Here is a 17,955-nt window from a genome sequence, read left to right as displayed (position 1 = left end):
TGCATTTCTATTTTTGAGACACATTTGCTTTCTTTTACTCATATGGTTTCTCTTCCACCCTCCATCTCTCGCCCTCTCCCAGTTGCTGTCAGGTTGTGCTGGACTGGAGGTAAGCCATGGAGGACGAGGGGAAGCCAGTGTGGGCCCCCCACCCCGCCGACGGGTTCCAGCTGGGGATGATCGTCGACATAGGAGCCGACACGCTCAGCATAGAACCGGTGAACCAGAGGGGCAAGGTGGGTCCTCACACACAAACACACAGGCACATCCTGGGCTTTGCATCTACAGGCAAAGCAAGGCCAACTGGGAAAATGGGTGAGGGGCCGATTCTTGTTCTCCTTTCACGCGTGTCCATTGGTAAGAGAGTTGCTTATTCATTGAGTGTTTCACATACATTAGAGGTAGTTGCCTTACTTCCAGGAGAGTGAACCAATCATACATGCATCTTAATACAAAATGAAGCCGAGGTTGTTTCTTTAATATCATCGCAGTATGTCTGAAGTGCGATCTCAGGTAGAGAGGCGTTAGCAAAACAATGTGTAATATGTGAGAAACACGAGAGACCGCATGTACAGAGGCATGAATAATTGAAGAGAGCAGCAGCAGGTGTGCTGATAGTGTTGCCTAGAGGGAGAGCTGCTCATTAGGAGGTAGAGGCCACCTGTTGCACCTGAGCCGTCACGTGTCCCCAGCAGGCAGGCCGGCCATGTTTACAACAGACCTGAGCTCCAGCAGTCGCCTCTGCATTTGTTCCCTTAGAAGTGTACTCACCAGAGCAAATGTAAAGAGCTTTCTCACATCGGACATTTTAGCTTGTTGGAGTATGCCAGAGAGCCAGCATGCACACTGCCACAGCACTACCTGGGACTGGAAAAGCTTCATATACAGCAGCATTAACATTAAGAGTCACAATGTCCACTAGAAAAGCAGTTTATTACTTACTTTTATACATCTCTCTTGATGTGTTCTTCAGAGGAGCTGTATGCTTCTCTGGTAAAAAGTCATATTCATAAGTATGAATTCCCTGCACTACAGAAATGTCTAACTTCGATAAAAGTAACTAAAAATGTAGACAGAAAAGACGTGTTTGCACTGCATTACAGCCTTACAGTACATTTGGGAGTTATGTCAAGCTTTTAAAAATTGATGGCGTACTTCATTTGAATATAAAGATGTCACTCGTTACAAGAGACCCCCTGAATCAAGAAGTGAGCAAGTCTCTTTCTCAACTGACATATAACTGCATAACGTTAAGATCAAATGCATACATATATAAAGTTGTACTACACTGAGCTGGAGAGAATGTGAGTGAGTTTGAATGCCATATGAAATTCATGTGAGCTTTGAATCATCATGAGTTTATTACTAGGCATAAACTCTGTCCCGTTCAGTGAGGGAATGAAAGGCCCATTGAATTTCTTCTTTTTTTTTTACTGCATGTGGAGCTCATTAGTGCCTCTTCTTCTTTGTCAATTGTATTGGTTAGTCATTTATCACATGGTTATTGTTTTGGATGGGTATGTCAAGATTGAGCCAAACTACTGAAGCACACACACAGAGCAGATTCTGTTCATGCCTACAGCCTGTTTGCGGTAGTAAACAATGCATCACTGCACAAACTGGAGCGCAAACAAGCTGTAGTATTGATATAGAGAGTGTAATACACATGTAAAGGGAGCAAAAGAGTGTGTTTTAGTGATATATATATATACTGTCTGGAAAATCCACTTTGTCCAATTAGCTTGTGGTATGCTCACTATGAGGCCTGCTCTAATGTTGAGGGTGGTTGCTAGTCAATTGGTTCCTACTAGATCAACACAGAGCAGCACCATCATCTAGTCTGTCACACACACACACACACACACACACACACACACACACACACACACACACACACACACACACACACACACACACACACACACACACACACACACACACACACACACACACACACACACACACACACACACACACACACACACACACACACACACACACACACACACACACACACACACACACACACACACACACACACACACACACAGGTGTTCAGATCCGGTTGCTCTCCCACCAAATTATTCATCGTGCTGCCATGTCTCCCCCTTGTTTCTCTCACAGCCGGCTTGTTCCATTGAGTTTATTTCCATTAACTCAGACTCTTAAACAATAGAGTGAGAATATCAGTAACTAATTTTGCCTGGGAACATGTCGCACCAAACATCATTAGTGTGATCTTTAACTGTGATGAATGATTCATGATTATGCAGTCTTGCTTAGCTTTTTTTTTTAATATTCAGCCCGAACATGTCCCCCCCCCCTTTTTCGGTGCTAATAAACATTTGCTTTGTGTCACAAGCTTGTCTGAGGATAATGAATAATCTTGTACGTAAAGTTGGCAGGGATAAAGAGAGACAGTGCCACATGTAGCATGTCTATCTATCCTGAAAGTGACAACATGTCAAATGAAAACTGTTTGTGTTGCAGACATTTCTTGCTCCGATGAGCCAAGTCTTCCCAGCAGAGGAGGATGTCAACAAACATGTAGAGGACAACTGTAAGTCAACACACAGTTCCCTTTTTATTGTTAAATATCTATTTTCACAGAAGACATTTTCATTATCTTTGTGTATTCCTTGTGTTTAGGTACCCTTATGTACTTGAATGAAGCAACCCTTCTCAACAACGTCAGAGTGCGGTACAATAAAGACCACATCTATGTACGTATTCCTCTTTTTCTATGCTAGTCTGCATTAGCACACGTTTAAATACTTTATTCATGTGCTCCTGCAATGGCCTCAGTGCTATCCAGTTGCATCATAAGGAGATACAGTAACAGGCAGGAGCTCAGCAGGAGAGAGGATCCCTGTCCCTTGTGTCCCTGGGGGGAAAGTACCAGGTGGTAAAGAGGCAAGGGAAGCTAGAGAAGGGTCACAAAGTCAGACTGGCAAACAATCCTGATCACTCACTTAGGAAATGAGGGACAGCTGGTGGATGGGGAAAAGCGAGAAACAAGTAAAGGTGTGTCTCCAGTGCCTCTGCTGTCTGTTATTATTGAATCATTTATATTCTGTTGGCTGTTCATTAACTTTCTCCTTATCATACCTGCATATCTCTCACAGACGTATGTGGCTAATATCTTGATAGCTGTGAATCCCTACTACGACATCCCCAAACTTTATGGCCCTGACGCCATTAAGTCCTACAAGGGGAAGTCACTGGGAACTATGCCACCTCACGTCTTCGCTATAGGTGAGAGCCCACACCTTCTAATCACTGTTAGGTAACATATTCAACAACAAGCCGAAGTGATGCAAGTTGTTTCTTCTTTTAGCCGACAAAACCTACAGGGATATGAAGGTTCTCAAGATGAGTCAGTCCATCATAGTGTCCGGGGAATCTGGTGCGGGAAAGACTGAAAACACCAAGTTTGTTCTCAGGTACATCATAATATCCTCATCCTCTTCTCACATTCACTCAGCTTTACCTCCATCTTATGCTTGTGTGTTTAGGAGATTCTGTATGAAGTTACAAATCAAAATGTCCCCTCTCTTTCCAAACAAAGATATTTTCCCCACTCTAACTTGATTGTAAACTTAAATTAGGCTGAAAGCAGATGGAAAACCATCAAAGAGGTTGTCACATGTAGCTACTGTGTAAGAGAAAGCTATTATAATTATTTTTAAACGGTGTAAACTGTGGATGGATTTCAGAGCGTCTTACCATGTTTATCTACTGGTAACTGTATAGACATCTACATTGTTCTAATTTCATCCCCACCCTGTAGATATCTCACTACAACATATGGAACTGGCCAAGATATTGACGAGAGAATTGTTGAAGGTAATACAATAACAATCTATCAACTATTATTAAGTATCAATACTGTATTGTATGTACTGCATGGGGGCAGTGTGATACTGAGTTTGTTTCAAATTTCAGCAAATCCCCTTCTCGAGGCCTTTGGAAATGCAAAGACAGTCCGAAATAATAACAGCAGTCGCTTTGGGAAGTTTGTGGAAATCCACTTCAATGAGAAGGTACTACATGACGACTGATTGGTCCTAGCTTTCTCTAAGACTTACTGCGTCTAGTTTCTGAATTAGAATTCTGATTTAAAGCTTTAATCCTTCCCTTGTGTTTCAAGAATGCGGTCGTGGGTGGATTTGTCTCCCATTACTTGCTGGAGAAGTCCAGGATTTGCATGCAGAATAACGACGAGAGGAACTACCACATCTTCTACAGGCTGTGTGCCGGAGCGTCGGAGGACATAAAGAAGAAACTGCACCTGGACTCTCCAGACAGCTTCAGGGTCAGTAGGCTCAGACATGTCAATGTTTCACAGAAACAAAGCTGCTTACATGTAATTCAATTAACTTTTTAAGGAGTAGACATGGCAGTTCTGAGGACGACCACTAGATGTCACAGTAGCTCATTTTCAAGTCAAGAGGTCCTCCCAAGTGAAATGAAACTTGCCTCAGTGACTAAATAATTCTCAATTGAATTGTTCTCCGTGTGAATGCAATCATCAACTCATCAGGTGTGAAGTCAGAGAGCATAAAAGGTGTTCACCCCAGCATTTATTTCCTTCCACATGCCCGACAAAACAACGTTTAACGGAACAACAAGCAGCACAAGCTGTTCCTTTAGATGTTTATCAAAGTGTCATTTCATCAGGTCCCTGAGGTGACACCCACATCAACAGAGGCAATTACTTCATGTGATTCACTATTAGTCAGCTGTGGAGCGATATTAGAAGGAGACAACCAAGTGTTTTTAGACGATGAAAATCAATACAAAAATCCCCACTAGGTTTGCGACACCGAGTGAAATGCATTTATACGGTGTCAGAATTTAATTGATCAAAGCTTGATTATGTTTGAATGTTTTTAAGCTGATTTGTTTCCGTTGCAGTACCTGAACCGGGGATGCACCAGATACTTTGCCAGTAAGGACTCTGATAAACAAATCATGCAGAACCGCAAGAGTCCTGAGGTAATGTCACTTCTTGTTCTGGTTTAATCACATAACCAAATACATGATTATTTTGGACACTTGTGTTGAATTACCCGACTGTATGTCCAGAAGCAAAAGGCGAGGGATGATTTGTAATGCTTCGCTTTTTTGTTCTTTGCTCTTCAATCAATCTTTTAGAGCAATGTACATTATTATTTTCCCAATAGTGATGAGTAAGCACAGACTGAAAGCAAATCCCAGACACATACTCAAGGAAATCAGCTGCAAATGTGAAATGATATGCAGGAACTGGTCAATAAGAATATTTCATGCCAAGGAATTAGTTCAGGTCTGCGTGTTTGATAAATTATGTATGACATGAAGAAGAACCAGGGCCCGCAAAGCCTGCAGGAGATGTGTCATTAATATCATGAAACAATTAGAAGAAGAAGTGTGACATGTTGCTCTCTCAGGGACTAATTATACAGGTTCATTTCACTCTTGTTTTCCAAGATAATATCTTATTTTATGCCAATCAAAGTTTCGGGATAATCAGGTGGTAAACGAAAGGAAGTGCTTTCCCTTCTCTATTGATGGGTATAGTCATGGGAGAACCTAGCCTAGTAATACACTTTCTGTGTACCTCAGCGGTTAATCATAACCTCTATTCCTTGAATTCTTTTCCAGAGGCCGCTGGTGTTACATTAGCTTTGCTTTGGTTCCATTATAACCTTAACATTTTTAGAGCTCTATTTTTTTAAACATGTTATTTTTGTTTTATTTTTTTTAAATATGTGCCATAAACATTTTACATTTGTTTGATACATTATTTTGGACTGCAATTACAATAAATTAAAGTGCTTTTATTAGATATTTCAATTCTGTATAAGATGGGAAAGGGTCTTTTTTAACATGTTTACTATGTGTTTACAATTGATAACAATCACAGTGATTAACAACTGAGTGACTTAAGCACTGTAGGCTGTGTCGTTGTCAGTGTTATTAATATGTTGCTAATCAAGTCATTGTCCATCTGTGTGTCCTCCCTCGTGTCTGTTATAAAGGACAATAAGGTGATGTTTCCTTCCTCATCAGGCCTTTGTGCTCTCTGCTCTCTATCCTCTGTTTTTCCTAAAGTAAACACTGAGACTCTCAGGCTTTACAAGCTGCTGTTGAGGGTGCATGCTTCCTCATTGCCTGCATGTGTCTGCCACGTTGGAGTAGAGTTGGGGCTTGGATACAATACAATAGATGCTTACTCAGCTTATTTTCAGTCATACAATATAGGGCTGCACAATTATTGTATATTTCCAAACTGTTAAAGGTCCCATGTCATGGCCATTTCGACTGATCATAATTCCATTGTTGAGGTCTACTAAAATAGATTTATATTGTGCAATTTTCCAAAATCGCATTGGTTTCTCATACAGCATCTCTGTATAGTATGTGTATTCACTCTCTGTCCTAAACGGCTTGTTGGAGCTCCTGCCCCCCACCTCCCTATGAGCCCAGTGGCCGTCTGCGAGACAGCGAGACAGCGAGACAGCGAAACCCAGCCCGAACACACACACACACACACCCGCAGCCTGGCTTGGAGTTTGTGTGTTTGCTCACACACCGCCTCACAGCCTCGCCGCGTCCCGCCGTCTCAGGGAGGAGAAATCGGCGGAGCTGCAGCTGAGAAAAGATTGAGTGTGTGTGTGTGTGTGTGTGTGTGTGTATGTGTGTGTGTGAGGAAGTCCGCGGATTGGCCCATTTGGACCAATCCACGGACTTAGCGTAACGGCTCCGCGGACGTAACGTAACGGCTCCACGGATTGGTCCATTTGGGTATGGGCACGTCACTGTACCCAGGAAGAAAAGGAGAAATCTCCAACGAGGCGTTATGGGACAGGTATTTTCTGTGTTAGAGTTTTACTCGCTACAGGGTGTACTTTGAGGGTTTGTGACTTTGCAGACCGTTTACATGCATAAAAACCTTCATAACACACAAGGGGACGGGTAATAACCGGAAAAGCACGACATGGGACCTTTACAAATTGATGTTTTGTGTTTAAGAATAGCCAACACACAAATGAAACATGACAAATGAACAATAAAACAACTGTAATGTCTCTTATCTTACAGTATAACCAGTAATATTTGTGCAGCTCTTGTCAGTTGTTATTCTATAATTATTCTACGTTTTCAATCTTGAAGCCTTCTGTTCGAGTTACATTTCACTCTGCATGCCTGTGTTTTGTGCCTGTTTTTTTAATATTGCTGAGATATTGCTAGTTGTTACATAGGCTCTATTCTATACTTTATACATGTAGTACTTCAAGTCAAGACATGTGGATACAAAGCTACTGTAGCAAAGCAGCCTTAGTTCGTAGTGTTTGCTGTGTGCTGCTGGTGGAGGCTCTTTCAACACATTCATGTAAAATATTTACTTTGACTGACTCACTGGTGTGTTTTGTAGCATCTGAAGGTGGGTGCTCTGAAGGACCCTCTTCTGGACGACCAGGGGGACTTCAACAGGATGTGTGGGGCCATGAAGAAGATCGGGCTGGACGACACGGAGAAGCTGGACCTGTTCAGGGTGGTGGCTGGCGTCCTGCATCTGGGCAACATCGACTTTGAAGAAACAGGGAGCTCCTCAGGTCAGACACATGCTGGAATTACAAATGGTTACAACATATTTAGAATCATCGGTGGGATTGTCAATATTTTAGTTAGATCCTTCTTGAACATTTGTGTGTGTCAATGTGCATAGTGTTCATATGTCTGTACTTAAAAAAACAGCAATTTTTTCAGTTTTTCTGCTGCCAGAGGTAAGACAAACACACTTCCTTTATGCCAGAGGGTTTTTAGCTAAGAGGCCTCTAGGCAGCGAAAGCATTTATTGAAAATGTTTTATGAACTAAATATTCCGCCCTTCGAATCTCTCCTTTTGAAAAGTTTGTTTCAATAGATGTGAGCACATTGAATTCCACATGGTAGAATCAATAACAAAATTTGAAGAATCGATGTCCTTGGATGTTATCACAGACATATTAATGTATTATGTTCATTAATGTTCATTTCAAAAGGGACAGATAGGCAACTATTAATCAATGACACCCGCCGCAGTGTTTAAACAAAGTGGAATGGTGATAAAGAGAGCCTCTGTTACCCAGGTAACCGGGTTCTCTTTCTCATTCTCTCCCTGTTTCTCTACAATCAAAGTCTCTATGGATTAAAGAAAAGCACTCTTTGAAACCTTTCATGAGTTTTCAGAAGTTTCTCCTGACTTCTTATTCTCATTTTCTTCTTGTGCCTTGAACCCAGCTCTTTATCAGGCTGTTGATATTCACAGCTTAAGACTTCACTCTTCATTCTCCCATCTGTGACTACACAATATAATTCTGCTTATTTTAGTTTTTTAACAATACCATATATTGTACTATAGGCTTGTTTGTATTATGTGTGTTTCAGGTGGTTGCGTACTGAAGAATCAGTCGGGCCAGACTCTGGAGTACTGTGCCGATCTGCTGGGTCTGGACCAGGATGATCTGCGCGTCAGCCTCACAACCCGAGTCATGCTCACTACAGCAGGGGGCGCCAAAGGAACAGTTATCAAGTAAGAGAGGACAGCTCTCTTCGGTGACTCCTCACAACTTCTTTTGTTGTTGAGAAAACTATCTTCTTGATACTATCCTCTAAAGAATTAAGGTAATCTGTAAGATGATGACATTAAATCCTGACACTTAATTAAGCTTTTTCAAAAAAAAATTGTATAATTCTAAAGACTTTTTTGATAGGCTTTATTATTCCTTGCAGGCAAGTGCCCTGTGTCTCTGTCTAAACCCCTCACAGCAAACATTAACCCACATGTTGAGGGTTCTGGATATTGTGCTTATATGAAAGAAGATAATAATAAGATAGTGTGTTGCAGTATTATTGGCACTGCTCATGTGCACTTTGGTGATGATGTGGTGTTTGAGTGATAGGGCCAGGTTTGACAGATGAATATTTCAGCAGGGCCAGATGCTGGCCTGGCCTGGAAGTGTTTTCTCCACATAAATAATGCAGGCTGTATCTGAGGAGGCAGGCGAGCATGGCTTCAGTACTGTAAAGGCCTGCTGTCTGGGGAGCAGGTGGAGCGAAGGGGGCATGGCTTTGTCATTAAGCCCCAGACAGATCCCCTCCCACCCACCCCCGGGAGGCTGAGGGTTACAGAGGGGGTGGTGGGTGTGATGGGATGATAAGTCTCTAACTAGTGTGCAAAGGAAACATTGCAATGGATACAAAAGATGTTTACAAAAGGATCTTAGTATGTTTAACTCATGGCAAGGTGAAATGGAGAAATGCTGGTCTATTCTCTGGCTGGAAATGGTACCCGAGTGTGTGGAATATGAAGTGTTTAACATCCTATCATAGCAGAAGTGAGAACTATCCATTTGAAATTCAGTTTCCTCCCACCTGGGACAAGTGAGTTGAACTCTGGGTCGCTGTGGATCTGCACTTTGCTCACACGGTCACCCCTTTAAATAATTTAAAAATAAATGGTGTTAAAGCGCCATTAGAGAGCCTAGTAGAGTTCAGGGTTCATATTTTAGTTTTAATACCACATCTTTGGCTCGGAAACCCTCACTTTAAAAATGAATGCCTAGCTTAACTATAGAGATCAAACGGGAACAATGCGGCAGAAAAGTGTCACATCAACACTGCTCAACTTTCGCTGCCCCATGAACATTGGGTTTATTAAGGAGAAAAAATAAAAAGGGAGGTTTATTAAAAGGACCAAAATGTCCCAGTTTCGGACTGTGTCTCAATGTCCCACTTTGTGTGTCCCTCCAGAGTGCCTCTAAAGGTGGAACAAGCAAATAATGCCCGCGATGCCCTTGCAAAGGCCGTGTACAGCCGCCTCTTTGATCATGTGGTGAAACGAGTGAACGAGTGTTTCCCCTTCAAGACTTCCTCCAACTTCATCGGGGTGTTGGACATCGCTGGGTTTGGTAATAGAATGCAGTTACTGTTAGATAACATGTGGAAATTAAATTTAACTACAATTTGCCCACAATAACTGATAACATAGTAAAGAAACTGGGAACATATGTTTCAGATTGACTGCATTATCTCATTGGTTCGTTTAAAATGCACTCCATTAAAGAAAGCCATGTCTGTGCTTCTTAATATAAGCACCCTAATGCAAACACACACACTTCATTACCAGGGCTTTGCTTGAGAATGAATTTCCCCCGACTGCATAATAAACACATGCTTTGCAAAAATTGGAAAATTAATTGAGATGTATGATTTTTCAGCTTCTTTTTTTTCTCCCTTCTTTCAGAGTATTTTGAACACAACAGCTTTGAGCAGTTCTGTATCAATTACTGCAATGAGAAACTGCAGCAGTTCTTCAACGAGCGTATTCTCAAAGAGGTGAGTGAGCAGCGAGTGGATTTAGGTGATTTGGTGTGCTTTACTTCTTCATCCTGGGAAACCTGCCATGTCGTGTCACTCACAATCCAAACTCCCCGAGCCAGGACGGAGTGGTTGGCATTCTAAGCTTCTGGATTCTCGTCTCTATTTTCTCACTTTTTTCACCCCCTCCGTATCTCCTGCACTCTCTCATTAGAATGCTAATTTCTCAAGGGACATGATGGGGAGTGTTTCTCTCCTGTGATCTCTTAACGCTGTTCTCTTCCAAGGTCTCCAATTAATCTCTTTCTCTGTCTCATTATCTCAATTGTGTATTGTCAGTTCAATGTTTGCTTCTTTGAGGTTTCAGATGTTCTGAAGCCACTCAAAAAAGTCATTTATTATCAGGACATTTTCATTATCTGTTTTTAGTTCTTGACAATTGGCCTTGTGTGTGCAGGAGCAAGAGCTGTATCAAAGGGAAGGCCTGGGAGTGAACGAGGTGCATTATGTTGACAACCAGGACTGCATAGGTACGTTTTATGAGGTTTTCCTCTGAGCACACTGTTGATCCTCAAAGACTGCAGCTAGAACATTTCAAAGCTTCCTACTGTGCACAGTCACTTCTCAAACTTTACCATCTACCTGTCTCACTGTTGAAGGTAAAAAAAAAGATCTCTGCATTGCTTGGTACATAAAAAAAAAAAGGAACGATAAGCTGAGGGTTGAGTTGAGCCAGTTTCAAATAACCACAATCAAAAATACCTGTGTAGGAGTATGTGTTTTGATATCCACATGTGTCTGCACCCTGGGTGAAGTGATAAAAGGACCGTAGAGTGTCTCTCGGGACATCATTAAGATGAAGTGTCGTCTTTGAGGGCTTGTGCTGCAAAACATAAAAAGTGGCTGTCTGTTGAGCCCACACACCACAAGTGTACCGAGGTTGCTTCAAGTGCAGCTCCCCCACACGGCGTTCATTTGGGCCGTTTCTTGTGCTCTTAGCTACACGTCAGAGCAGGGAGAAATACACCTGTCAGGGGGACGAAAATACCGACTTCTCATTATAAAGGAGAAGGCAAATCCATATGTCTGAAAGGAGTAATGAGTATTTGCGGGTTTCATGGACTCTTTTGTGCAACTCCCCCCCCCCCCCAATACCCCCCCCCGGACTCAGTTTTGTTGTGTCTATCCTCATGTGTATCCTGAAATGAATGGGACGAAGTAGTGAGTGTATCAAGGTGAAGCCGTTTCATTTGTATTTCAAAGGCTGTGATTATTCAGGTGCGAGGTTAACTGACAGCCGTGAATGACATTCATGACTTGCAAATGACCGTTTGGGCTGGCCATTAATTCACTCATCAATCTTCAGGATTTATGCACAGGTGCTTGTTCATGTAAATTTCTATCGGAGGTCCTTCGCTATCAGATTGTATTCCAAACGGCATGGAGCATGAATAATTCAAATATAAGGCTAAATGAGCGTCCTGATAAACATGTTTTTGTACTTTGAATATTCATGTCCAGAAACAGTAAACAGTAGAGATTTCAGATAAATGTCATTCATAAACTAAAGGTTGAGTGCTTTTATATCATGTGACCACTGTGTTTTCTACCGTAACCTCTTCTTATATAATAGAATAGAAAGGATTTATTTGTTTTATTGTTGTCCCTAAAAAGCTCAGAAAATATTAGATTGTTGAAAAATATTGCTCGGTTTGGTCAGCTGGCATTTTAGGCATCAAGGTTTAACTTTTTGCATTTGTGTTTTTCCATTTATCGTGAGGATATATTCAATATTAATCATTAAAATGTTACTGATACACATATAATTGTTTGTTTCAGACCTAGTGGAGGCAAAGCTGGTGGGGATCCTGGACATTTTGGATGAAGAGAACCGCCTCCCCCAGGCCAGCGACCAACACTTTGCTCTGGCTGTCCACAGCAAGCACAAAGAGCACTTCAGACTGACGGTGAGATGTCGTAGATGCTCTCTTCCCCTCTCCCATTCCCCCCTCCCTCTTTCCTTTTCCATTATGTTTTCTTATTCTCCCTCTCCTTCTGTTCTTCCTTTTTTCTCCATTATGGTGCTATTATTCTTTTCCTTTGTGCACCCAGATCTTTTGTGAGACGTGGCAGCGATGTAACAGCACATTGGTTTTGTCATTGTGATCACTTATACTCTGGCTGTTTGAAACCGCAGTTCTGTATATGACGCACAGTCCCAGTCCCTCCCTCCGTCTCTGTCATTGTCGCTATTGTTCGCCACCGCCTCTATCTCTGCGAGCATGAAATCCTTTTTAGAAATGTAGCCTTGACACCAATTCAAGCTTAAGATTAGAGTTTGTTGGCTGCAGCCACAGTCTGCTGCAGGGAGAGTTATAACTCAAGACAGGCGATACATTTAATAGGGTGAAAGACATTAATCTTAATCTATAGCGCTCAAATATGCTGTGAGCTAACATTTTTGTTATGCGGTCTTCACAATTTATAATATTTCATTATGGCTCCCCTCACTGATGAAGCTAATGGACCTTAAAAAGGCTTAGTGCTACATTTCTTTTATCCTGAAGTGTTTTTATTAATGGACTTTTGGGGTACTTTATAATACTTCAAAAATGTGACATAAAACATTTAAATCTAGACTGTGTGCGGTTATTACTGTATTTTGTTGAAACTAAACATGTTAAATAACTACAAATAACCCTGGAAAAGTTTGTAAGAATCTATATTATACAAGTTATGGCTGGATTGCACTGCCCTTTATGGATACAAATGTTTTGTTCTCCTCATTCAATATTTAACATGATTCTGTTGTTGAGATGGGGATGGATAGGATCAGATTAAAATCAATGTATATATACGATAGCTCTGTCATTAAACATGATTTACTTTCTTCCATTTCCATTTAGGTTCCCAGAAAGTCAAAGTTGACCATTCACAGGAATCTTCGGGATGACGAAGGCTTTATTATCAGGCACTTTGCTGGAGCGGTGTGCTATGAGACGGTATTCAGATCTTAGTATGTTGGGGTTCGATGGTATTAACAAAACCAAGTGATAGAATATTTTTCAATAAACACCTCTGTTTATAAAGTGGCATAAAGTAGGTTGAATGAAAATGTTCTTGTCATTGCTATGCTGGGCTAAATAATGGCAATTGAGGATATATGCCAATAATAATACAACTATGCTTACTGAATCACTTACCGGTACAATTCTTTAAGAAACACATTTGTATTTTAGCACATTTGATGACCTGGTACAAATGTCACAACATATCACTTTCAGAAAAGTGAGTTTTGTATGATGCAGGGATTGATTTATTCCTCATTTGATTTTCCATGATTTGAATTTGTATTAAAGTCTGCCAATACCTAAAGGTATGCATTGTGTTTGTCCACAGATTCGGTTTGTGGAGAAGAATAATGACGCCCTCCACATGTCCCTGGAAAGCTTAGTGTCTGAATCGAAAGATAAATTTGTTAGAGAACTGTTTGAGAACTCAATCACCAACAGGGATACCAAACAGAAGGCGGGCAAACTTGGCTTCATCAGCGTCGGAAACAAATTCAAGGTCAGTGTTGTTGTCAAAGTTTGTCCTTTTTGATTGATAGATAAAGTCCCTGAACATGAATACTAGTGAATAAAACATGCTCATTTTTAGTTGTTGACAATACTTGATTTTTATTTCACAAATTATAAGCAAATGCAATGTTAATTCTAATGATTAATTCACTTTGGTAAATCATGTAAGCATTATTGGGTATAGTATAATAAGAAGACCTCATGTGATTTAGAAATTACCGCTCCACGTCTCTGTTTCGTGCGAAAAATGTCACGGGGAACCAAAGTCTGTATTTTACTAAGTTTATCCGCGGGTAAAATGTCAAAGCTCTGGGTATTAATAACTTATATAATAAATATTATAGGTAACTATATGACAATTATACACAATTTTACTGATACAGTATATAAGTATATTTATCTGGGTTGAATACTCACAAAGACTTTCAGGGCCTGTGTGTATGGGTCTCTATGGAAAAATAGTGCTTTGGAAGAAAGAATTTTGCACATGGACTTTTTCAAATATGTTCTGCTTATCGGACTTTCTTTGCCAATTGAAATGTAACATTTTAGTAAGATAGTTCTCCTCTTTGTCCCTTTTTTCAGACTTTTCTAACTCTTATCTCTAGCCCTGTTCTGTTACTTCTCACCGTTCTACTCTTCTTCCTATCCCTCTGCTCCCTCCCTACTTAAGGTTCCCTTCTTTTAATTCCCCTACCTCTTTCCTTTGAGAAAACCTTCCTTGGTGGATAACGCTGGGTAAAGTCAGCTCGAGGTATAATAGAGAGGAGTAAGGAAACAGTGGGTGTGAAAAAATAAGAGAAAATATAATGACACACATAGGCTCTCACAAAAGTGTGTTGAGCAAGCAGCCCAAAAAATACACAACTTATAGCTGCACGTCTTTTTGTTCAGCAGAAACCAAAAATCTATCTCCAGCTTCAGACTTGAGCTTTCTTTATCACTAATGTAGCATATTTGCCACCATCACTAATGCACCAGAAGATGTGTGAGTTTCAAACAGGATCGCGTTGACATAGAAATAGTCTGTCAAAATGAGAAGTCTGTAAGATGATGTTTTAGAAGTGGTGAGAAAATGGCGATAAACGTAAAAGTAAACTATTTACCTCTGATTTGTTTAAATAATCAAATGAAGTTCAAGTCCCTCCTAAGTACAGTACTTGAGTAAATATACTTTACAGTTTACACCATTGTTAACTGGTTCGAAACCTTTTTTAAAGGAAAGGGGCCATTTTGTGCCGATCTGTGACACGTGGAGTCCCTCAAGGCTCTGTTCTCAAGCCTCTTCTGTTCATTATCAACATGCTCCCACTAATAAGCGCAGGTCATGGAGAACAACAACATATTTCCAGAATGATGCAGAAGACTATGGGCCCAAACAAGCAGAGTAACTATCAAATAGAAAAATAGTTAAGTGTGCTGAAGAAATGTTTTTGGAGCCAAAGATGAATGATTAAAAGTTTCATTTGCCAACATTCAACACCGCAAACCAGGGCAGAAATCTTGTTGCGGTCTGGACCCAAGTTGTATCATCCAAAGTAAAACAATTACACAATCCGTCTACTATTGCCTCAACAGTATATCAAGAAATGAAGGAATTATCAATGTGCATGTCTGAAAAAGTCAATGAGAAGCTGCAGTTGATTCAGTAAAATGCTGTTAGTCTTATTATATATATTAACTAATATAGAAGAATGGCTCACATCACTCCACTTTTCAGATCTTTACAGTTGTGTCCTGTTTGTCAAAGAATTGACTTAAATTCTGCTTTTGGTTTCTATATTAAAGCACTAAGTAGTTTAGGGCACAGAATAAGTTTCTTCTAATGTATATTTTGCACTGCGCTATAGCACCACTGTATTTTACTGCTTAGTCTACATTTTATTCTATCTGATATATATCTTCAGTTTTACTTTGCTTCAATCCGCCTGGAATGCTTTGCATTTGTCTTTTTGTATTATCTTTTAAAATGGCCTGTGGTTCTTTTATATCTTGTCTTAATGACGTTATGTCTTATGGAAAGCACTTTGAATGTCCTTGATGTTGAAATGTGCTGTACAAATAAATCTGCCTCGCCTTTGTCCTTGCATGACTGTTAACTTTTGGTAATGTGCGTCTGGCCTACCTTCGTCTCAAACAATACAAATCAAATCACTATCTTTTTTTCTGCACACACCCACAGACCCAGCTAAACACGCTGTTAGAAAAGCTTCGCAGCACTGTGAGTATAATGTCATGTCATTTTAATTGAACTTTCTCTAGAAAATGTTATTTTGCTTTCCTGCTTAGAATCAATAAGTACTTATTCATCTTTGTGTGCTTAGGGCTCAAGTTTCATCCGCTGCGTCAAACCCAACCTGAAGATGGTCAGCCACAAGTTTGAAGGAGCTCTGATTCTCTCACAGCTGCAGTGCTCAGGTAGGACCAAGAATGTATACAATTTACCATAGAGATTTATTTAGTTATTTTCACTTTGACTTAATAATCCAAAGATATCGTCACCCAATGTACGTCTTATTCATTGAAAACAAGGGATGGACAACTATAGTGAAGCATCTCATGACATATTTAAAAAAAATATGGATAAGCCATATCTAAGAACTTGAAGAATTTGAACTAAATATTGGAGATTTCCTCAAAAAGAGAAGCCGCAGGTTTTTTAGTAATGTTACTAGGTTTTCACTAACACTATTACAGTGTCAATCGTTTTTAGTTAAATGTTCACATAAGAAAATGTAGATATGTTCGTAAATGTTACATCTTCACTTGAGGCCTGGGCCATGATGGAAGTGAAAGTATTTTTATTTGCTTCCTGTTGCTCTAAAGAAAAAAAACTGTGCTAAATGATGTATGTTGAAGCCAATGCATACTGCTACTGTAACTGATGCAGAAGTGAATCCTGCAACAGCCTTTGTGATTACATTAAAGTAAGATTCTTTCTTGTAGTGCCTCCTCTTGTAGATACTGTATGAAAATAATCTCACTTACATGCACACACAAATGAAACATTCATGAAAGACTTGTAAGAGATGAAACAGAATAGTCGGTGCTGTATGTTAACAAACACACTTCAGCTTTCTTTCATTAAAGCCAATAATGTTCCTTTGATATTGTTAGAAGTGCACATTGTGATTCCAGAGGCGATACTCTTTCTCTTCATTAGCCCTTTATACATTACGTTTTTCTTGATTAGGAATGGTGTCGGTGTTGGACCTGATGCAGGGGGGTTTCCCCTCCAGAGCCCCCTTTCATGAGCTCTACAACATGTATAAACAATATATGCCAGCCAAGCTCGTACGCCTGAATCCACGACTCTTCTGCAAGGTGGGGTTGCATCAAATTGAATATTTGTTCTCAATCACTGGAGAAACAAAATGAGCTGTTGGTTTAAGATAATATCTGTTTGAAATAAAGTCTAATTAGTTGTGCAACAAAAAAGCCTTTAGCCAAACTGACATCTGGGAAATGATTAACAAACATAAACACTTTAGCAGCCTACAGTCTTCTAAATATTGCTTTGTCACTGAATGTGTTTCTGTACCTCTGCAGGCTTTGTTCAAAGCTCTGGGACTAAATGACAATGACTTCAAGTTTGGATTGACCAGAGTGTTCTTCCGCCCTGGAAAGGTACAGAGAAGTCAACAGTATTGGTTATCCATTGATGTTTAAGATCATTATGCAGAAACACTACAAATACACAGTTAACTACAAGGGTTCTAATTTAGTTTTTGTTTCTGTGTTTTCGTCTGTGTGCGTGCATCAGTTTGCTGAGTTTGACCAGATCATGAAGTCGGATCCAGACCACCTCGCAGAGCTGCTGAAGAAAGTCAACCAGTGGTTGCTGTGCAGCCTCTGGAAGAAGGTCCAGTGGTGCAGCCTGTCTGTCATCAAACGTGGGTGAAATCTATTGAGTAACAGCAGTGAAGCTTAGAGAACATTTAGATTGTCTTTCTGTTCTATTATTTCTATTATAAATGTAATTTATAGGGATTTATGTTTTATTTTTGTTTTAGGACTTGATAATTTA

At 40.3% G+C, this 17,955-nt stretch overlaps 1 protein-coding gene across 4 annotated transcripts in view; it reads left to right on the top strand.

Moving 5' to 3' along the window:
- Window positions 1-17,955, top strand: part of myo6b (myosin VIb) — a 39,970-nt gene that overhangs the window by 4,501 nt on the left and 17,514 nt on the right. For 2 of the 4 annotated variants that reach the window (XM_034123620.1, XM_034123622.1), the window contains exons 2-24: window positions 83-236; window positions 2,491-2,560; window positions 2,650-2,723; window positions 3,126-3,255; window positions 3,338-3,443; window positions 3,791-3,846; window positions 3,946-4,043; window positions 4,151-4,315; window positions 4,918-4,998; window positions 6,024-6,032; window positions 7,421-7,601; window positions 8,416-8,560; window positions 9,781-9,938; window positions 10,274-10,365; window positions 10,805-10,877; window positions 12,187-12,314; window positions 13,254-13,349; window positions 13,747-13,917; window positions 16,111-16,149; window positions 16,253-16,346; window positions 17,122-17,252; window positions 17,478-17,555; window positions 17,692-17,821. In XM_034123620.1, the coding sequence (XP_033979511.1) occupies window positions 117-236; window positions 2,491-2,560; window positions 2,650-2,723; window positions 3,126-3,255; window positions 3,338-3,443; window positions 3,791-3,846; window positions 3,946-4,043; window positions 4,151-4,315; window positions 4,918-4,998; window positions 6,024-6,032; window positions 7,421-7,601; window positions 8,416-8,560; window positions 9,781-9,938; window positions 10,274-10,365; window positions 10,805-10,877; window positions 12,187-12,314; window positions 13,254-13,349; window positions 13,747-13,917; window positions 16,111-16,149; window positions 16,253-16,346; window positions 17,122-17,252; window positions 17,478-17,555; window positions 17,692-17,821 (2,425 nt within the window). In that variant the 5' untranslated portion in view covers window positions 83-116. The remainder of the gene's footprint in view (window positions 1-82; window positions 237-2,490; window positions 2,561-2,649; window positions 2,724-3,125; window positions 3,256-3,337; window positions 3,444-3,790; window positions 3,847-3,945; window positions 4,044-4,150; window positions 4,316-4,917; window positions 4,999-6,023; window positions 6,033-7,420; window positions 7,602-8,415; window positions 8,561-9,780; window positions 9,939-10,273; window positions 10,366-10,804; window positions 10,878-12,186; window positions 12,315-13,253; window positions 13,350-13,746; window positions 13,918-16,110; window positions 16,150-16,252; window positions 16,347-17,121; window positions 17,253-17,477; window positions 17,556-17,691; window positions 17,822-17,955) is intronic. The other 2 variants (XM_034123621.1, XM_034123625.1) reach the window with 1 other exon arrangement.

The sequence above is a fragment of the Trematomus bernacchii genome, unplaced genomic scaffold (assembly GCF_902827165.1).
Source record: "Trematomus bernacchii unplaced genomic scaffold, fTreBer1.1, whole genome shotgun sequence".
In the NCBI taxonomy this organism is placed as follows: domain Eukaryota; kingdom Metazoa; phylum Chordata; class Actinopteri; order Perciformes; family Nototheniidae; genus Trematomus; species Trematomus bernacchii.
This window is presented reverse-complemented; position numbering and strand designations above follow the sequence as displayed.